General features: G+C 39.0%; 1 protein-coding gene across 1 annotated transcript in view; it reads right to left on the minus strand.

Moving 5' to 3' along the window:
• Positions 1–9,695: 9,695 nt before the first annotated feature.
• Positions 9,696–15,160, minus strand: part of TMEM255A (transmembrane protein 255A) — a 70,062-nt gene continuing 64,597 nt past the window's right edge. Inside the window, exons 8-9 of the mRNA XM_040323941.1 lie at positions 14,732–14,875; positions 9,696–10,589 (exon numbers count right to left, since the gene is read on the minus strand). Coding sequence (XP_040179875.1) covers positions 10,428–10,589; positions 14,732–14,875 — 306 coding nt within the window. The 3' untranslated portion in view covers positions 9,696–10,427. The remainder of the gene's footprint in view (positions 10,590–14,731; positions 14,876–15,160) is intronic.

Here is a 15,160-nt window from a genome sequence, read left to right on the forward strand (position 1 = left end):
TTAATATTAGATTCTGCTCTTGGGAAGAGATAACGCGTTCCACATTCTATCGGTAACAATACTTTAGACTGCCTGGTTTTGTCTAACATATTTTGTAGCAAGTTGCATTATGAAACCTGTCGGTTGTAAGCAAAAATTAAATGTGTATGTACTTTTGCTGAGGTAGGAAATTTGACACACCACTTCCGAATTTTATTAGTAAAAAAGCAAAAATTAGTACTGGGGTTTTAGTGACTTATGTCCTTAGAATAATATTAGAAGTGTTTTAACTGGACTTCTGTTCTAGATGCATTTTGGACATGCTTAACTTTTTTATTTCTCTCAAATGTCTGTTCAATAAGAGCTGTCCACACATCTATACAAATACCAGGTAGGCATCACATTGCTGCATAGTTTGCTGTGTGTGTGTGTGTATGTATATATATATGTATATATATATATATATATATATATATACACACACACGATCTCTCATAATTTTTTTTTTTTTTACATTTATCACCACAATAGCTCATTAGGCAGTGTCTGTACTTGGAGGCAAATTTTATAATACAATGAATCAGTCATTTCACTGCAAGTGACTTTTCATGGTGCATATGTTCTAAATGACAGTAATTGATTCACCACCAGTAAATGTTTGGTGAAAGTCTTATTCACTACTTTATAAATATGCCCCTTCGTGTATATTTGTTCAAGGTGCATATTTCCACTCTAGGACTGCACTCTTGTTAAAAAGACAAATATATGTATATTTTATTAAAGTGCAGAAATAACTAGTTTTCATCATGTAATGGTTATATAACTGTGCCCCACTGTTTTTAGCAAGTTTCCATTATTATGACCCTTTTACTTTAATGCTGGTGCAGTTGTTTAGAGACAGAGCTATGCATTTGAAAAGGTGATAGAACAGTAAGTATATCAAAACCAATGTAGCAAAAGGCCTACTTGTATGTAACCTTAAACCAGTGACTCCTTCCAATCTACTTTTCTCATCCTTGCATAAACTGAGGTTGAAATAACTTTTTATAAAAGGTGGTTTCTGGTTCTATAAGTCATTTAAAGCAAACCATTAGGTACTTGCCAGTCTTAAAATCTGTAATGGTAGCCTGAACTCTGGAAAATGGCAGGGCCACATTTCATGTAACTACGTTTATTGTTACAAGATGCCTTTTCATATCGGACCAATTCCTGTCTAAGCTTGGTGGTTCTTAATAAGTGTTAAACATTTTTTCCACTGGAATACAAAGACCTAAATTATTTTTATATATATATATTTTTTTTATGTAGACATGGGATACAGGTTCTTTGTAATAGGTTCCCATTACGTTTTCATTCTTTGTAGAACTGTTTTCTTTCTTTTTTTTTTGTCCCCCAACTTTGCACTGGCTAGACCTTTGACTCTCCAGTCTTGATTTTTTTTTTTTTGTAGTCCAGCATTCCTTTTTAAAGAGGTTGATGTAAATAATTATTAAACATTTTCACCAAAATACTGGTGACGTTGATGGCTTAGTAAAAGTAGGTTGATTTAATTGGCCTTTAAATAACTTGAAAAAAGAAAATGTATGTTTATACTTTGCGTGTGTGTGGTAGAGCCATTGTACAAAGGTTAGGGACAATCGTCAATATAAAAGCGTATAAGTTAAAATAAAAGGATGGGGGCTCTTTAAATTCCTCTATTACAAAAACAAAATCCTAAAAATCAGGGTAAGGGTCGACAATTTTAAAGATATGGAAGTAAAATTTTGCTTTCCACATTTCAACACTATAACGAGATTTTTATAATAAACTCTAGCTAAGCATTATTTTACTAAACCTGGAGCACATGATCTTTGCTTTCTAACCAAACGGCTTCTAACTTCAGATTGTTCAGTTAAAGTGACATTAAATGATATTCCTTTTTTCCAAACATAATGCATGCATACACATCCACTACGTAACAGCCCTGTAATCAATTTTTCATGAAGTTGTTTCTTACTGTGTTTTTCTGCCTCCTTGTAGCGTACTTTGTAAACTCCTGAACCTTTCCTTTTTCGCCCTTCTTGTTTGGAACAAGCTCTATACACACACTACATACCCCATGGTCCCTAGTCCATCACAGGAGCATGAGAGGGTGGCCATATTCCTACATAGAGTGGGACCATGGAGAGCAAATGACGCCACCCTCTAACAGGTAGTCAGATTACTGCAGAAAAAACAAAGAAACTTGGAAGAGGCTTAGAACATTTAGAAGGTACTTTGTTAAAGTTAAAAATACATACATATTTGAATACACCTTTTTTCTTTTCAGTCCAGAGTTTAGTGTCCCTTTTTAATCTTTGAAAATGAAAGCTAGAAGCTGATTGGTTGCCATGCACAGCTGCTCCAGTCTTAGTAAATTCCCCTCTGTTTTTAGTATTCCTTAGATTTCAATAAAAATATTGTATACATATCCTAAAAGATATATTGGTCCCTTTTAGCTATCGTGCTGTTGGCAGTTTTAAAAATCTGAAATGCTGTATTTGTAAATGAGCAGACCTTGTGTGTTTCAGTAGTAGTGGTTACTAGTTTTGTAGTTATTGGAGAGCTGCTGACAAGTGTTTTTGAAAAGTCACTGTCTCAACAGAGGCCACATTGCAGTCTTTCACAAGACTTTTTTTAACAGCTTGGTTTGTTTGACCAAAAATCTGGCTGCTAAACCTTCTTGGGCGTGTCTTCACAGGTTTGCTTTCATAAATCAGAAACCTTTAGCTTTACTTCTAATCCAAGTAGATCTACAAATACTCTGGTTGATTTACTAAAGGCAAATCCACTCTGCACTTGGAAGTGCAGTCGTTGTAGATCTGAGGGGTAGATCTGAAACGAGGGGAAGCTCTGCTGATTTTATCATCCAATCATGTAGAAGTAAAAATGCTGTGGTGGTTTTTCGTTTTGCCTTTAGTAACTAAACTGTTGCAATGAGACAGTAGAGTTTGGTTTCTTGGTCTATGTGTATTTTGGAATCAACTATTTAAATAAAATGTTTTTTTTTTTCTTTTTTTACTTTCACCCCGTTGAGTGAACTTAAGGGCCAAGTTCACCTTTTCAGAAAACAATTCCTATGCAGTCAATGGGACTTGGTAGATAGGTAGATTACAAAATAACTGCAGATTTGTAAAATGTTCATTAGTGGTTGTAAAGGCTAAAAGTGTGTCCTGGCTTGTTGCTAGGATGTGAAAACCAATGTATATAATACTGGGAGTCAACATCCAGTGGTTTTTATGTCCTAGCAACAAGCCATGATGTGAGGGTTGCTAACTGGGAGCTTTCTAGTCAGGCTTCTGGAGGGATCCATATAGCCTTACAGGTATGACCATAATATAAAGCTGCACACTTTTTTTATATTGTCTACTGGGGCCCCATGACTGCATAGGCTATTTTCTGGAAAATGTGAACTTTATGAAACTTATGAACTTTAATCAATATGGAGTGTGTATTATAAGGTGCCAACACCAATTGAAGTTTAACAGCTGAAATGTATACCAGAAACACAACCTACCTGCTCATACTCTATATCTCTTGTGCACTAATTTACCCCACTACCTTTTGCTGACTCTGGTTATCTAGAAACCCTTTTTCTACTCGCAATTTGTAAGGCAGTAAATAAATTCCCAGACTCTTCACACTGTAGGCTTCTTGCAATTTCGTATACAGAAATGCTTGATGTTCTAAGAATGTCCAAACTGCCACCAATCCGCTTCAAAGCTGCCTTGCAAGTCAGAATGCATTTGGTAATACAAGAAGCGAAGGAGAGAGGGTGGGGGGGAGTTACACAGCATATTCAAGGAGCAAACTATCAGTAAGCTATGAGTGGGATATATAGCAAATATTCTGAGTTTAGCTCATCTGTACTATTAGTTTGATGGAGTAAGTTATTGCTGGGTTCTTTTTTTCTGTAATTGCTTTTAAAGTTGGTTTCCTCATAAAACGAATCAAAATCTCTATAGTACTGGTCTAACTTCGACACAGGGAATTCTGATTGCTTGTTAAGGGTTACTATTTGCACTTAAAGTAGAACTGACTTCTTTTTATCTTGGATAGCGTAAGGGGGGGTTATAACCCCTGACCTGGTTTTTTTTTGTTGCCCTCTGTTTCCCATTAGGTAGATTTCCATTCACCACAGGAAGTGAGAAGAAATCCATTCAAAGAAAGGGAAATCCCTGGTAGTGTCTAAGGTCAGCAGAACTAGTGTCCCCTTTGGATAATTTCCCCTCTGTTTCTGTTCTGGTGACCATTATAACTGAAAGTGGTCACCCAAAAAAAAAGTGGCAAATCGCCCAGATGGACAGCAGTAAACACCTGACAGGTGTTCAAATCCTTCACTCTGTCTAAAATAACGTTTTTGCCTTAAAGTTAATACTTTAGGTATATCTGAGCAATGCACAATCCAGAAATACAGGTTACCCTGCCTCCAGAGTCATCCCTATTGGTCCTGGGACCAACTCTGTGTTTATGAGATGAGGGAGTGACCGTACCAACAGGAAGTAAGCAGGGATGAGATATAAGTAATTTTTCAGTCTATGCTCTGTTTTTTTTTGCCCACATATGAGATTGGTAAGAAAAAAGGTCTGTTTTTGAATAAGGCCAGTAAGTTGGTGGTGTTGGCATGTTTGGCAAAAGGAGAATGATGTAGGCAATTGCAGCACATACTACCCAAAGAGGGATACAGTCTCTGGAAGGATTACTTACAAAGTCAGCATAAATGCTTTTAGTTTTAACTTGTGAGCTGCTGATGAAACCTAAGCATGATTATGTATAATGAAAACTCTACCTGCAGTATTTATTTTGGTTATTGAATGTTCATTCTTTAAATGTTAAAAATACTGCTATTCACTGTCTAAACATTAATGATGCGCAATTGCAAGTGAATCATTACAAGTCTGTTAACCATTGCACAGCTGATCCCTACTTTTTTTTTTTTTACTTTGCCAGAGGCTAACACATTGAAAAAAAATTCAGTCTTGGCACAAAGCTTTTTAGCATAGCATTCCAATATGCTTGTTATGTATAGAGAAATAAAATGGTGTCATGGTGCCTGGTTGCTCATCATGTAGTCACTGGTTACCCTGGAATGCAAATAACAGCTGTACAGTATGTGTCTACAAAATAGGGTTGTACATCTTTTTGTCCTTTTTTTTTTATTTTTTATTCTGAAATGTTTCATTTGTACCAATAATGTTGTGCGTGTGTGTATATATATTATCTTTGTACAGCTTTTCCTTAACTTTTTTTCCCCCCTTTTTAATGTTGTGTGCTTTTCACTAACCTTTACTTGAGCCTATAGACTTTAGAGCTTTCTATGGCAAAATAAACTTTTTTTTTTTTTTTTCAATCTGAGACGCGTAGTGTTTCATTTACATTCTAGAATTGATCAGTTACATTAAAAAGTGTACAGTTGGTTATTAACTTCCACAGACAGTCTTGCATGCATTACATGATCATATGCATGCCATAAAAAGTGTTTTGGAGGGCTGGGTCCTGCCCCAGGGGACATTGTATCAATGCAAAAAAAGTTTTAAAAACTGACGTTTTTTCGTGAGCAGTGATTTTAATAATGCTTAAAGTGAAACAATAAAACCAAATATTACTTTAAATATCGTGCCGGGGGGGGGGGGGGGTGTACTACTGTGAAGTAGTACATCTTTCCCATGTTTATAACAGTGCCACAGCAAAATGACATTTCTAAAGGAAAAAAATGAAATTAATAACTGCTCGCGACTCTAATGTATTGTCAGATCAATACCCCAAAAAATGGCGTGGATGTCACCCCCCAGGCCCTTCAGGTCTGGTATGAATATTAAGGGGAACCCCCACACCCAACTTTTTAAAATAGCGGAGTGGGGTTCCCCCAGGCCCTATATACTTTGAACAGTAATATATATATATATATATATATATATATATATATATATATATATATATATATATAGCCTGCCCTATATACTCTGCAGAAAATTGGGCCTTAGGTGTGTGGTACCAGAACACACTGAGCCCTCACAGTTACTCTTGTTGGGCACAGGAACAGGCCCTGTGTTGAAAAATGATATCAAAAATTGTAACTACATGCCCCTGGGGTAGAAAAATTGGGTGTTGGCAGTGGTGCCGCAACACTGTAAGCCCTCACAGTAACTCTTGTTGGGTGCAGGAATGGGCCCTGCTGTGAAATATTGGACCAAAAATTGTAATTGCATGCCCCCTGGTGGTGGTGCCCTAAACCAGCGGTCATCAACCCTGTCCTCGGCCCACTAACAGGCCAGGTTTTATGTATTACCTTGGAGATGCGGACTAGAATAATGCAATCACTGAGCAGCAACTGGCCTGTTAGTGGGCCCTGAGGACAGGGTTGATGACTACTGCCCTAAACCAAAAATATTGTTGGAAGCTAACATCATCAATATTGAGAAGGAATGGGATAGTCGGCATAGGCAGTCTTCAAGGGATCCCATATCCATAGAAAATTCAATACGGGTTTCCCCTTAATATTCAATATGTTACATCAGCATCAGGTGCTTGATAGCTGCTGATCCAAGACTGATTCATTTTTATGAATGTGAGCTTATCAATGGAGTCTGTGGACAGGTGCACTCTTTGATCCGTTACAAACCCTCCAGCAGCACTGAATGTGCATTCAAAAAAGCATGTTGGATGCAGGAAAGGCCAGTAGCTCAATTGCATATTGAGCAAGCTCTGTGTGATCTATCCTTAAAGTGGTTGTAAACCCTTGCAGACCACTTCAACCAACAGGTAAGCCTAGATTAAGGCTTACCTGTAGGTGCAACAACTATCTCCTAAACCTACATGGTTTAGGAGATATTTTCAAAAGAAAGACACCGATGTCCACTGAGCGTGTCGTTACTAACAGCGATCATGCCGTTAGTGGCGGCACCCGCGCGGGAGTGACGTCATCGCGGCCCTGGCCAGTCACAGCACCGGAGCCGCGATATGCGAAAGTGAATCGTGCAGAAAAGGCGCTGACGGAGGAGGTGACCGAGCACGGCTGTGGGGGCTTCGATCTCAGGTATTTCATAATGGGCTAGTATGCTATGCCATTAATGTCTAAACTACTGGCAACAAAAGTGAGTACACCCCTAAGTGAAAATGTCCAAATTTGGCCCAAAGTGTCAATATTTTGTGTGGCCTTTATTATTTTCCAGCACTGCCTTAACACTCTTGGGCATGGAGGTCACCAGAGCTTCACAGGTTGCCACTGGTGTCCTCTTCCACTCCTCCATGACGACATGACGGAGCTGGTGGATGTTAAAGACTTTGGGCTCCTCCACCTTTCATTTAAGAAAGCCCCACAGATGCTTAATAGGGTTTAGGTCTGGAGACATGCTTGGCCAGTTCATCACCTTTACTCTCAGCTTCTTTAGCAAGGCAGTGGTCATCTTGGAGGTGTGTTTGGGGTTGTCATCATGTTGGAATACTGCCCTACGGCTCAGTCTCCGAAGGAAGGGGATCATGCTCTGCTTCAGTATGTCACAGTACATGTTGGCATTCATGGTTCCCTCAATGAACTGTAGCTCCAAAGTTCAAGCAGCACTCATGCAGCCCCAGACCATGACACCCCCACCACCATGCTTGACTGTAGGCAAGACACACTTAACTTTGTACTCCTCACCTGGTTGCCCCCACACACGTTTGACACCATCTGAAACAAATACGTTTATCTTGGTCTCATCAGACCACAGGACATGGTTCCAGTAATCAATGTCCTTAGTCTGCTTGTCTTCAGCATACTGCTAGCTTTCTTGTGCATCATCTTTAGAAGAGGCTTCCTTCTGGAACTTAGCACACATATAGCCCCATTTCTCCTCTACAAGTGTGCAAAGTTTGTTCTCTGGGCGACCTACGGCTGGGGAGCACCGATTTTTTTCAAAGCCGGGCACTCCTTCCATAGACTCCCATGTTAAATGTCAGTCTAGTCATGGACACGGTGAGGCATGGGCACTATACGTAGGCTTCTACTCGAGTCAATACGTTTTCCCAGTTTTTGTGGTAAAATTCGATGGGTCGGCTTATACTTGAGTATATATGTTATTTAAAGATTTTCCCATTCACGTTGAGGAACATTATTTTGAAATTGTTTCACAGTTTTTATATGCAAGCTGGTGAACCTCTGCACATCCTTACTTCTAAGACAATCTGACTCTCTAGAATGTTCTTTATACCGAGTCATGTTACTGACCTGTTGTCAAATAACCTGATTGGTTGCAAAATGTTCTTCCACCTCTTCAATGTTAATAGCCCTTTTTTGCCCTTTCACAACTTTGAGATGTGTAACTGCCATCAATTTCAAAACTACCTTATTTTTTTTCTTGGTGCATTTTCTCAATTTAACTGTTTCAATACTGGGCACTTTCACCCCCTTCCTGCCCAGACCAATTTTCAGCGCTGAAACATTTTGCATGAAAATTTTGCAGTCATGCAACACTGTACCCAAATGAAACAATTATAATTTTCTTCCCACTAATAGAGCTTTCTTTTGGTGATATTTAATCACTGCTGTGTTTTTTTTATTTTTTGCTAACAAAAAAGACTGAAAATTAAAAGTTTTTCTTTGTTTTTCTGTCAGTAAAGTTTGCAAATGAGTAATTTTTCTCCTTCACTGATGTGCGCTGATGAGGCAGCACTGATGGGCACTGATAGGCTGCACTTATGGGCACTGATAGACAGCACTGACTGGCATCACTGATGGGCATTGATTGGTGTCACTGATGGGTCCTGATTACCTGTACAGGCTCTGCTGCAAGGAGATGCTGCTGATAGGCATTCCTCATCTCACACTCTGTCAGTGTAGGGTGAGGAGAACTGAAAAATACTGCACGTCCGTGTTTACATGTGATAGGCTGTGACTGGACACAGCCGATCACATGGTTAAAGAGTGGTGACACTGGGGCAATGTCATATGAGAGGGGGTCCCACCTGCCGTCATTTTACTTTACGGTGGGAGGTAGTTAAACATGAAACATCTAAAATGTTTTATATTTTCTATTGTGAAAAAATAAATTGTTTCTTATAAAAATAAATTCTGTTTTTATGTAGATTTTACACAGCATCCAAACTTTTTTGGAATTTGTGTTGTACAATGGCATATATAGTCTTGTACTGTATGTAGTGCATGCAATGATATTTTGTATGCACAAGAATTAGCAAATCTGACTAGTTAGAGCTAGAATAATCACCAGAAGCAAAGCATACAAACTCAATAATCATTCTACAGATAGTTAAAGTGATTGTAAAGGTTTGATCATTTAAAAAAATGAACAAAAAAAACATGTCATACCGCCACTGTGCAATTAGTTTTGGACAGAGCGGCCCCAAACACAGACTTCTGGGGTCCCTCGGCAACTCTCGTGGCTTTTCCCCACATCAGATAACCCCCTAGGAGAAGCTCTCTCCCAGGGGGTTACCTTGCGGGCATAGGATGCATTAATATGAAAAAACATGAGGGTTTACAACCCCTTTAAGGAGCAGTTTTACCAAGGGTAGAATTCTGGCAGAGAAATGTGAGTTTATTTATTCCATAGACTGTCCAATGCGACTAATTGTTTTCTTTACTGTTTTTTAACCTCCAAAATGGCTGGATTTTGTTAGGACCAGAACACTTTCCCTATGCACACAGTGGATTCATGGGCCCCCAATTACTGTTAACAGTGAAAAGACAGGTTCAGCAAGACTTTAAGTTGCGATCGAAGTGCTTCTGCACCTAAGACTTTATTTTTAAATAACATAGTGATCTCTTTATTAACGCATGGTACAGTTGAGAGGCACCAAATGTTGCATGATAAAATGAGACACTACCAGTAATTCAGTCCTTAATATAGTGATAGTTTCCCTGGATTTTGATGTAAACAGTGTCTTTCATGTTTATATTAACAATTTGTTGAAAAATGACATTCAGAGGATTCCTCAATTAATATTGAACACTAAAGCTTGGATGTCCCCAATTTCTCCACTTTGTCTTTTGCATTGCTGGTGCTTTTATTGAGAGGGAGAAGCATGAGCCACAGACAACTGGAGCCAGCATGGTTTCCCATGCAGTTGGTTTGAAACCAGTGGAGGACAAAGAAACATAAAATACTACACAGAATAACATAAAGTACACACACTACAAAAGAAGCACTAGTGCAACAACGAAATAAATGCACCATCCAATGATCTTTCCCATTTCAGTACATCCATATAAAGCTGTTCATGTGCATTTTCAATTTGGCAGAAGTGAAAAAAGTCATCGTTGTACCTTAGGTGTCTTGCACACATATATACATGTATTATACACAACATCTGTCATCCAGTCCACACAGGTATCCTAAATACATACCATGAAGATATAAAAGTTCATATTATTTGGCAGGCATTCGGCCTAAAATTTCTGCAACAAGGAGACAAGGCCCCTGTACTTGTGAGTATCAAGGTGTGTAAGGTGGAGGCTTTTCATCTGGTGGAAAATATGGTGGGGAATAGCGTGGTGGAGCACCGGATGGCCACATGAAGCTGGGACCGGATTGCGATGTTGAATTAGGATCATCTGACAAGCCAGAAGGTGTAGAAGCTGGAAATACATTGGAATGCTGTAGAACAAACAAGAGTTTTAAGAGTTGAATGATTCCACATGTGAGTTTAATCTCTGAGATTTTAATAAAAAGTGACATAAAAAAAAAACACTTAGACTACTATACAGAATCAGGTGACTGATTGGTGTATACTAAAGGCACAACTAACTACATGTGAAGCCCCGTACACAGGAATATTGCCGGGAATCCCGGCGGGAAAAACCCGCTCTCTATTTTCCTGCGGAAACACTGCGAGGGAACATACACACGGCTGGGATTCCCGGCTAAAGCTCTCCCCACAGTTTTTTCAATGGAAAACCTGGCCATGTGTACACGGGGAAACTTACCGAGCAGGTTCTCGGGATTCCCGGCGGACTTTATACCGCCGGGAATCCTGGTCGTGTGTACGGGGCTTGAGAGTGAGATTTATGCCCTGTACACACGATCGGTTCATCCGATGAAAACGGTCTGATGGATTTTTTCATCAGATATCCGATGAAGCTGACTTTCATCAGTCTTGCCTACACACCATCAGTTAAAAAAACGATCGTGTCAGAACGCGGTGACGTAAAACACAACGACGTGCTGAGAAAAATGAAGTTCAATGCTTCCAAGCATGCATCGACTTGATTCTGAGCATGCGTGGATTTTTAACCGATGGACGTGCCCAGCGACGATCGTTTTTTTCTATCGGTTTTTTAACCATCAGATAATTTTAAAACAAGATCCTAGTTTTTTCACCGATGGATAACAAACAGATGGGTCTGCTGTTTTCATCAGACGAATCAATCGGGTGTACGCGGCATTAAGGCTAATGGGAGCATGGGATTAAACATTTTTTTAATTTATTTAACAACTGCCTAATTCGCACAGAAAAGCAAAAAAGTGTGATTCCTGTGTTCCCCTGCAGTGAGATTTGGCAGCAATGGGCTGCAAATCAAACCCGACCACACAAAATGTAGTGTATGCACTACTTTTGAAAATGCACTGCACCAAATCGCATGGTACTGCATTTGGGGTGCTTTTAACAATGTATTAGCACCTGCAGAAGGCAGAGCGTTTTGAATGTTCTTAAACACAAAAATGTATTAAATTGCAATTCACAAATTTTTAGATGTGGTGGTTGCAATTTATTAAATGCATTACTTTTTTTTTAGGCTTTTTTCCTTTATATTCACCTGGTGAACCGCCAGTAAGTCTGTTATTTTTCAACTTACTTTAATAAGTGGTTCTGCACTCTGGAATAAGAAATTACAGGTCAGCAGCTACAAATCATGTAGCCACTAACTTTTAATAACTGGACATTTACCTATCCATTGATCCAGTGCCTTCCTCACCCAGGCTAGTTCTAGCAGTTAAAGTGGAGGTTCACCCTAAAACAATTATATACCATTACATCCAGCATACTTCCGACATCTACAGTATGCTGTTTTTTTTTTTGTTTTTGTTTGCCGTACATACCGTTTTATTGTTATTTCCCCCCCCCCCCCCCCCCCGGCTTCCCAGTTCTGGCTCCCGCGGGAGTTGGCGTTCCTATTCAGAGGTTAGATGATTGACGTCTGGTGAAAAACTTCCCCTGGCGCATAAGGCGCATCACCAGTTTTCCGTAAATAGCCGACCTGCGAGTCGGCTCTATACGGCACCTGCGCCCGCCGTGTAGAGCTGACTATATATGAGGTATCCCCAAAGCCTCGCCTATGGAGATTTTTAAGTAACGAAGTTTGGCGCCATTTCATGAGTGTGCGCAATTTTAAAGCGTGACATGTTAGGTATCTATTTACTCGACGTAACATCATCTTTCATATTTTACAAAAAAATTGGGCTAACTTTACTGTTTTGTTATTTTTTAATTAATGAAACCATTTTATTCCCTAGGGTGTCTGCTAAAAATATATATATATAATGTTTGGGGGTTCTGAGTAATTTTCTATCAAAATAATGACGATTTGTACATGTAGGAGAGAAGTGCCAGAATAGGCCCGTTATGGAGGTGGGTATAAAAGCCCTGTATTGAAGGGGTTAAATATGAAATATCACAATATATTGTAATCTCTTTTTGAGCAAGCAGGTGGCGCTTTAGGCTTCAACATGGGCTCATCAAATGGCTTTCTCTGAGGTTTCAAAAACAGACAGTTTGCCTTGTTTTGCATTATTATTTTTTTGTAAAACAAATATTGCATGCCTATAAAAAAAAAATGTAAGCAATAGTGTAAAAAAAAAAAAAAAAAAAATAGCCCAAATGCCATTCTTTACAAATAAATGGTGGAATTCTTTCAACTATTTTAAATATATGTTCTATCAGACTGAATTAACTATTTACAAAACTAAATGACTGATTGGAGGCCTGGCAGCAAATTCAGAACATTCATCGACAGTCTGTTGCTTTTGATTTTGCAACACTATTTCTGTAAGAGAACATTTGAAAACTTAATGCGGAGGTCTGCCGATTTTTTTTTTAAGTCAGCAGCTACAAATACTGCAGCTGCTGACTTTTAAAATAAGGACACTTATCCGTCCAGCACGCCCGCGATGTCGGCACCCGAAGCCGATCTCTCCCTTGGCTCTCGGATGCTGCCCCCGCCATCTTCGGTAAGGGAATCAGGCAGTGAAGCCTTGCGGCTTCACTTCCTGGTTCCCTACTGTGCATTCAAGGAGTCGCGCTGCACGATCCGAATGGTCCCTGCTGTCTTTTTTGGACCTGTGTGTCTCCCAGAAGACAGCGTGGGGGGACGTGAAGTGGCATAGATACCTGCAGATAATGCTATGCCCGGAAGTGGGAGCAAATACCTGTATTAAATAGGTATCTGCCCCCCCCCCCCCTGAAAGGTGCCAAATGTGATACCGGAGGGGGGAGGGTTCCGAAAAGCGGAAGTTCCTTTTTTTTTGGGTGGAACTCCGCTTTAAATGTATCATAACGGAAGCAAAACACTCACATCCTGAAGCCAAAAGTATATCATGGAATTATGATGCATTATGCAACTGCTTAAGGGGGTGGGTAAATTCACAAGAATCCACCCTACTTCAGGACCAATATTAGAAAGAATTTGGAATAGACCTCTGAAGTTTACAATCACTTTAATAGTCCATTTAAACATAAATCAAACATAAATCAAAAAACATATTTTTCTGCAATACTCTTAATCCTGAGGGACCTCCTTTAGTACTTATTTTGCACCAATAGATGTCCTCTTCCAAGTTGAATGACAGCTAGTTTCATTCAACTCAATTCCCCTGAGAACAGGCTGTCATGGCCTACCACCAGCCTGTGACTGGACAGTGAAAGATAAACATTACAGCGATGAAAACATTTTATTGTCACCTGCTTTCTCCTCCTATCAACATGTTCCTTATCAGAACATAATCTGATTGGCTCCCTGTACTGCTTACTCCTCTCCCACTCCGAGTTGTGTATTGAAGGGACCGCAAAAGGTTGACTTTATGTCAAATTAAAGTATTAAATTGTTTGCATTAAAAATACATTTATTTTTATGCATCAATGAAGACAGAGCTTTTAAGGTTATATTATTTTTCAAATATGTTAAATTTACAGACCTACAACTTCACTAATATACAGTCAAAAACTTTTTAGATATTTATTTATAAAAAAAAGTTGAAAACCATTTATAATTTTCCTTACACTTCCCAATTATGTGCCAGTTTGTTTTGATCTATCACATAAAATCCCAATAAAATACATTTATGTTTTTGGTTGTAACATGATAAAATGTGGACATTTTTAAGGGGTATGAATACTTTTTCAAGGCACTGTATATCTAGCCCCCTCAGCTTAGTTAAAAGCAGCAATGATTGAGCCAGTAAATAGATACATCATATATGAAACATGTTGTTCCCTGAGTAGGATTCATGAATAGTTCTACTGTAAAGACATTCATAAATAACTTCATTATATGCATATTTTTCAATTCTCCTCTCATTTTTTCTTTATCTTTTTTCTATATCTCCAATCTATCATTCACCGTATAGCACTGGCACCTCACCCACCCCATTGAACTTTTTTCTGTGCTTATTCCCCTGCTGCCTCCTATTACATAATATACAGTATATTTATTTTTATATGGCCAAAGGACTAAAGTAATATTTTTATGTCCATTTTTCATTGAAACTGGATATTTGTGTTGCAGATAGTTGTCTTAACATACCTGTAAGTCGTAGGCAGTATAAGGTGGCAGGTGTGGAGTGCTGTGATAATAAGTGTTGTAAGACGGCACAGGTGGTCTCGTGTTGTATTGCACTGTAGGACGTGGGGTCTCAACAATACAACTAATGGCAGGAATAGTAGGATTCTATAAGAAGAGAAAAGTTTATATTATTTCTACCAGGTCATTAAAAAAAAAAAACACTTCAATATCTTCAAACACAATATCTTCTAAATTGTCTAATTTGTGTTAAAGATGCAGTAGGACAGGGTCACTTTGGGCGGGAGGCCCATGGAACCCAGAATCCCTTGAAGAGGTTGGGAAACCCTTGCTTCAGCTCCCCATGCACCTCCTATGTCTAAGTTTCCCTGTGCATATTAGGGGCACAGGGTGACTAATGATCTGTACTTATCGGACTCACTGTACAACCAC

The sequence above is a fragment of the Rana temporaria genome, chromosome 9 (genome assembly GCF_905171775.1).
Source record: "Rana temporaria chromosome 9, aRanTem1.1, whole genome shotgun sequence".
Lineage (NCBI taxonomy): Eukaryota > Metazoa > Chordata > Amphibia > Anura > Ranidae > Rana > Rana temporaria.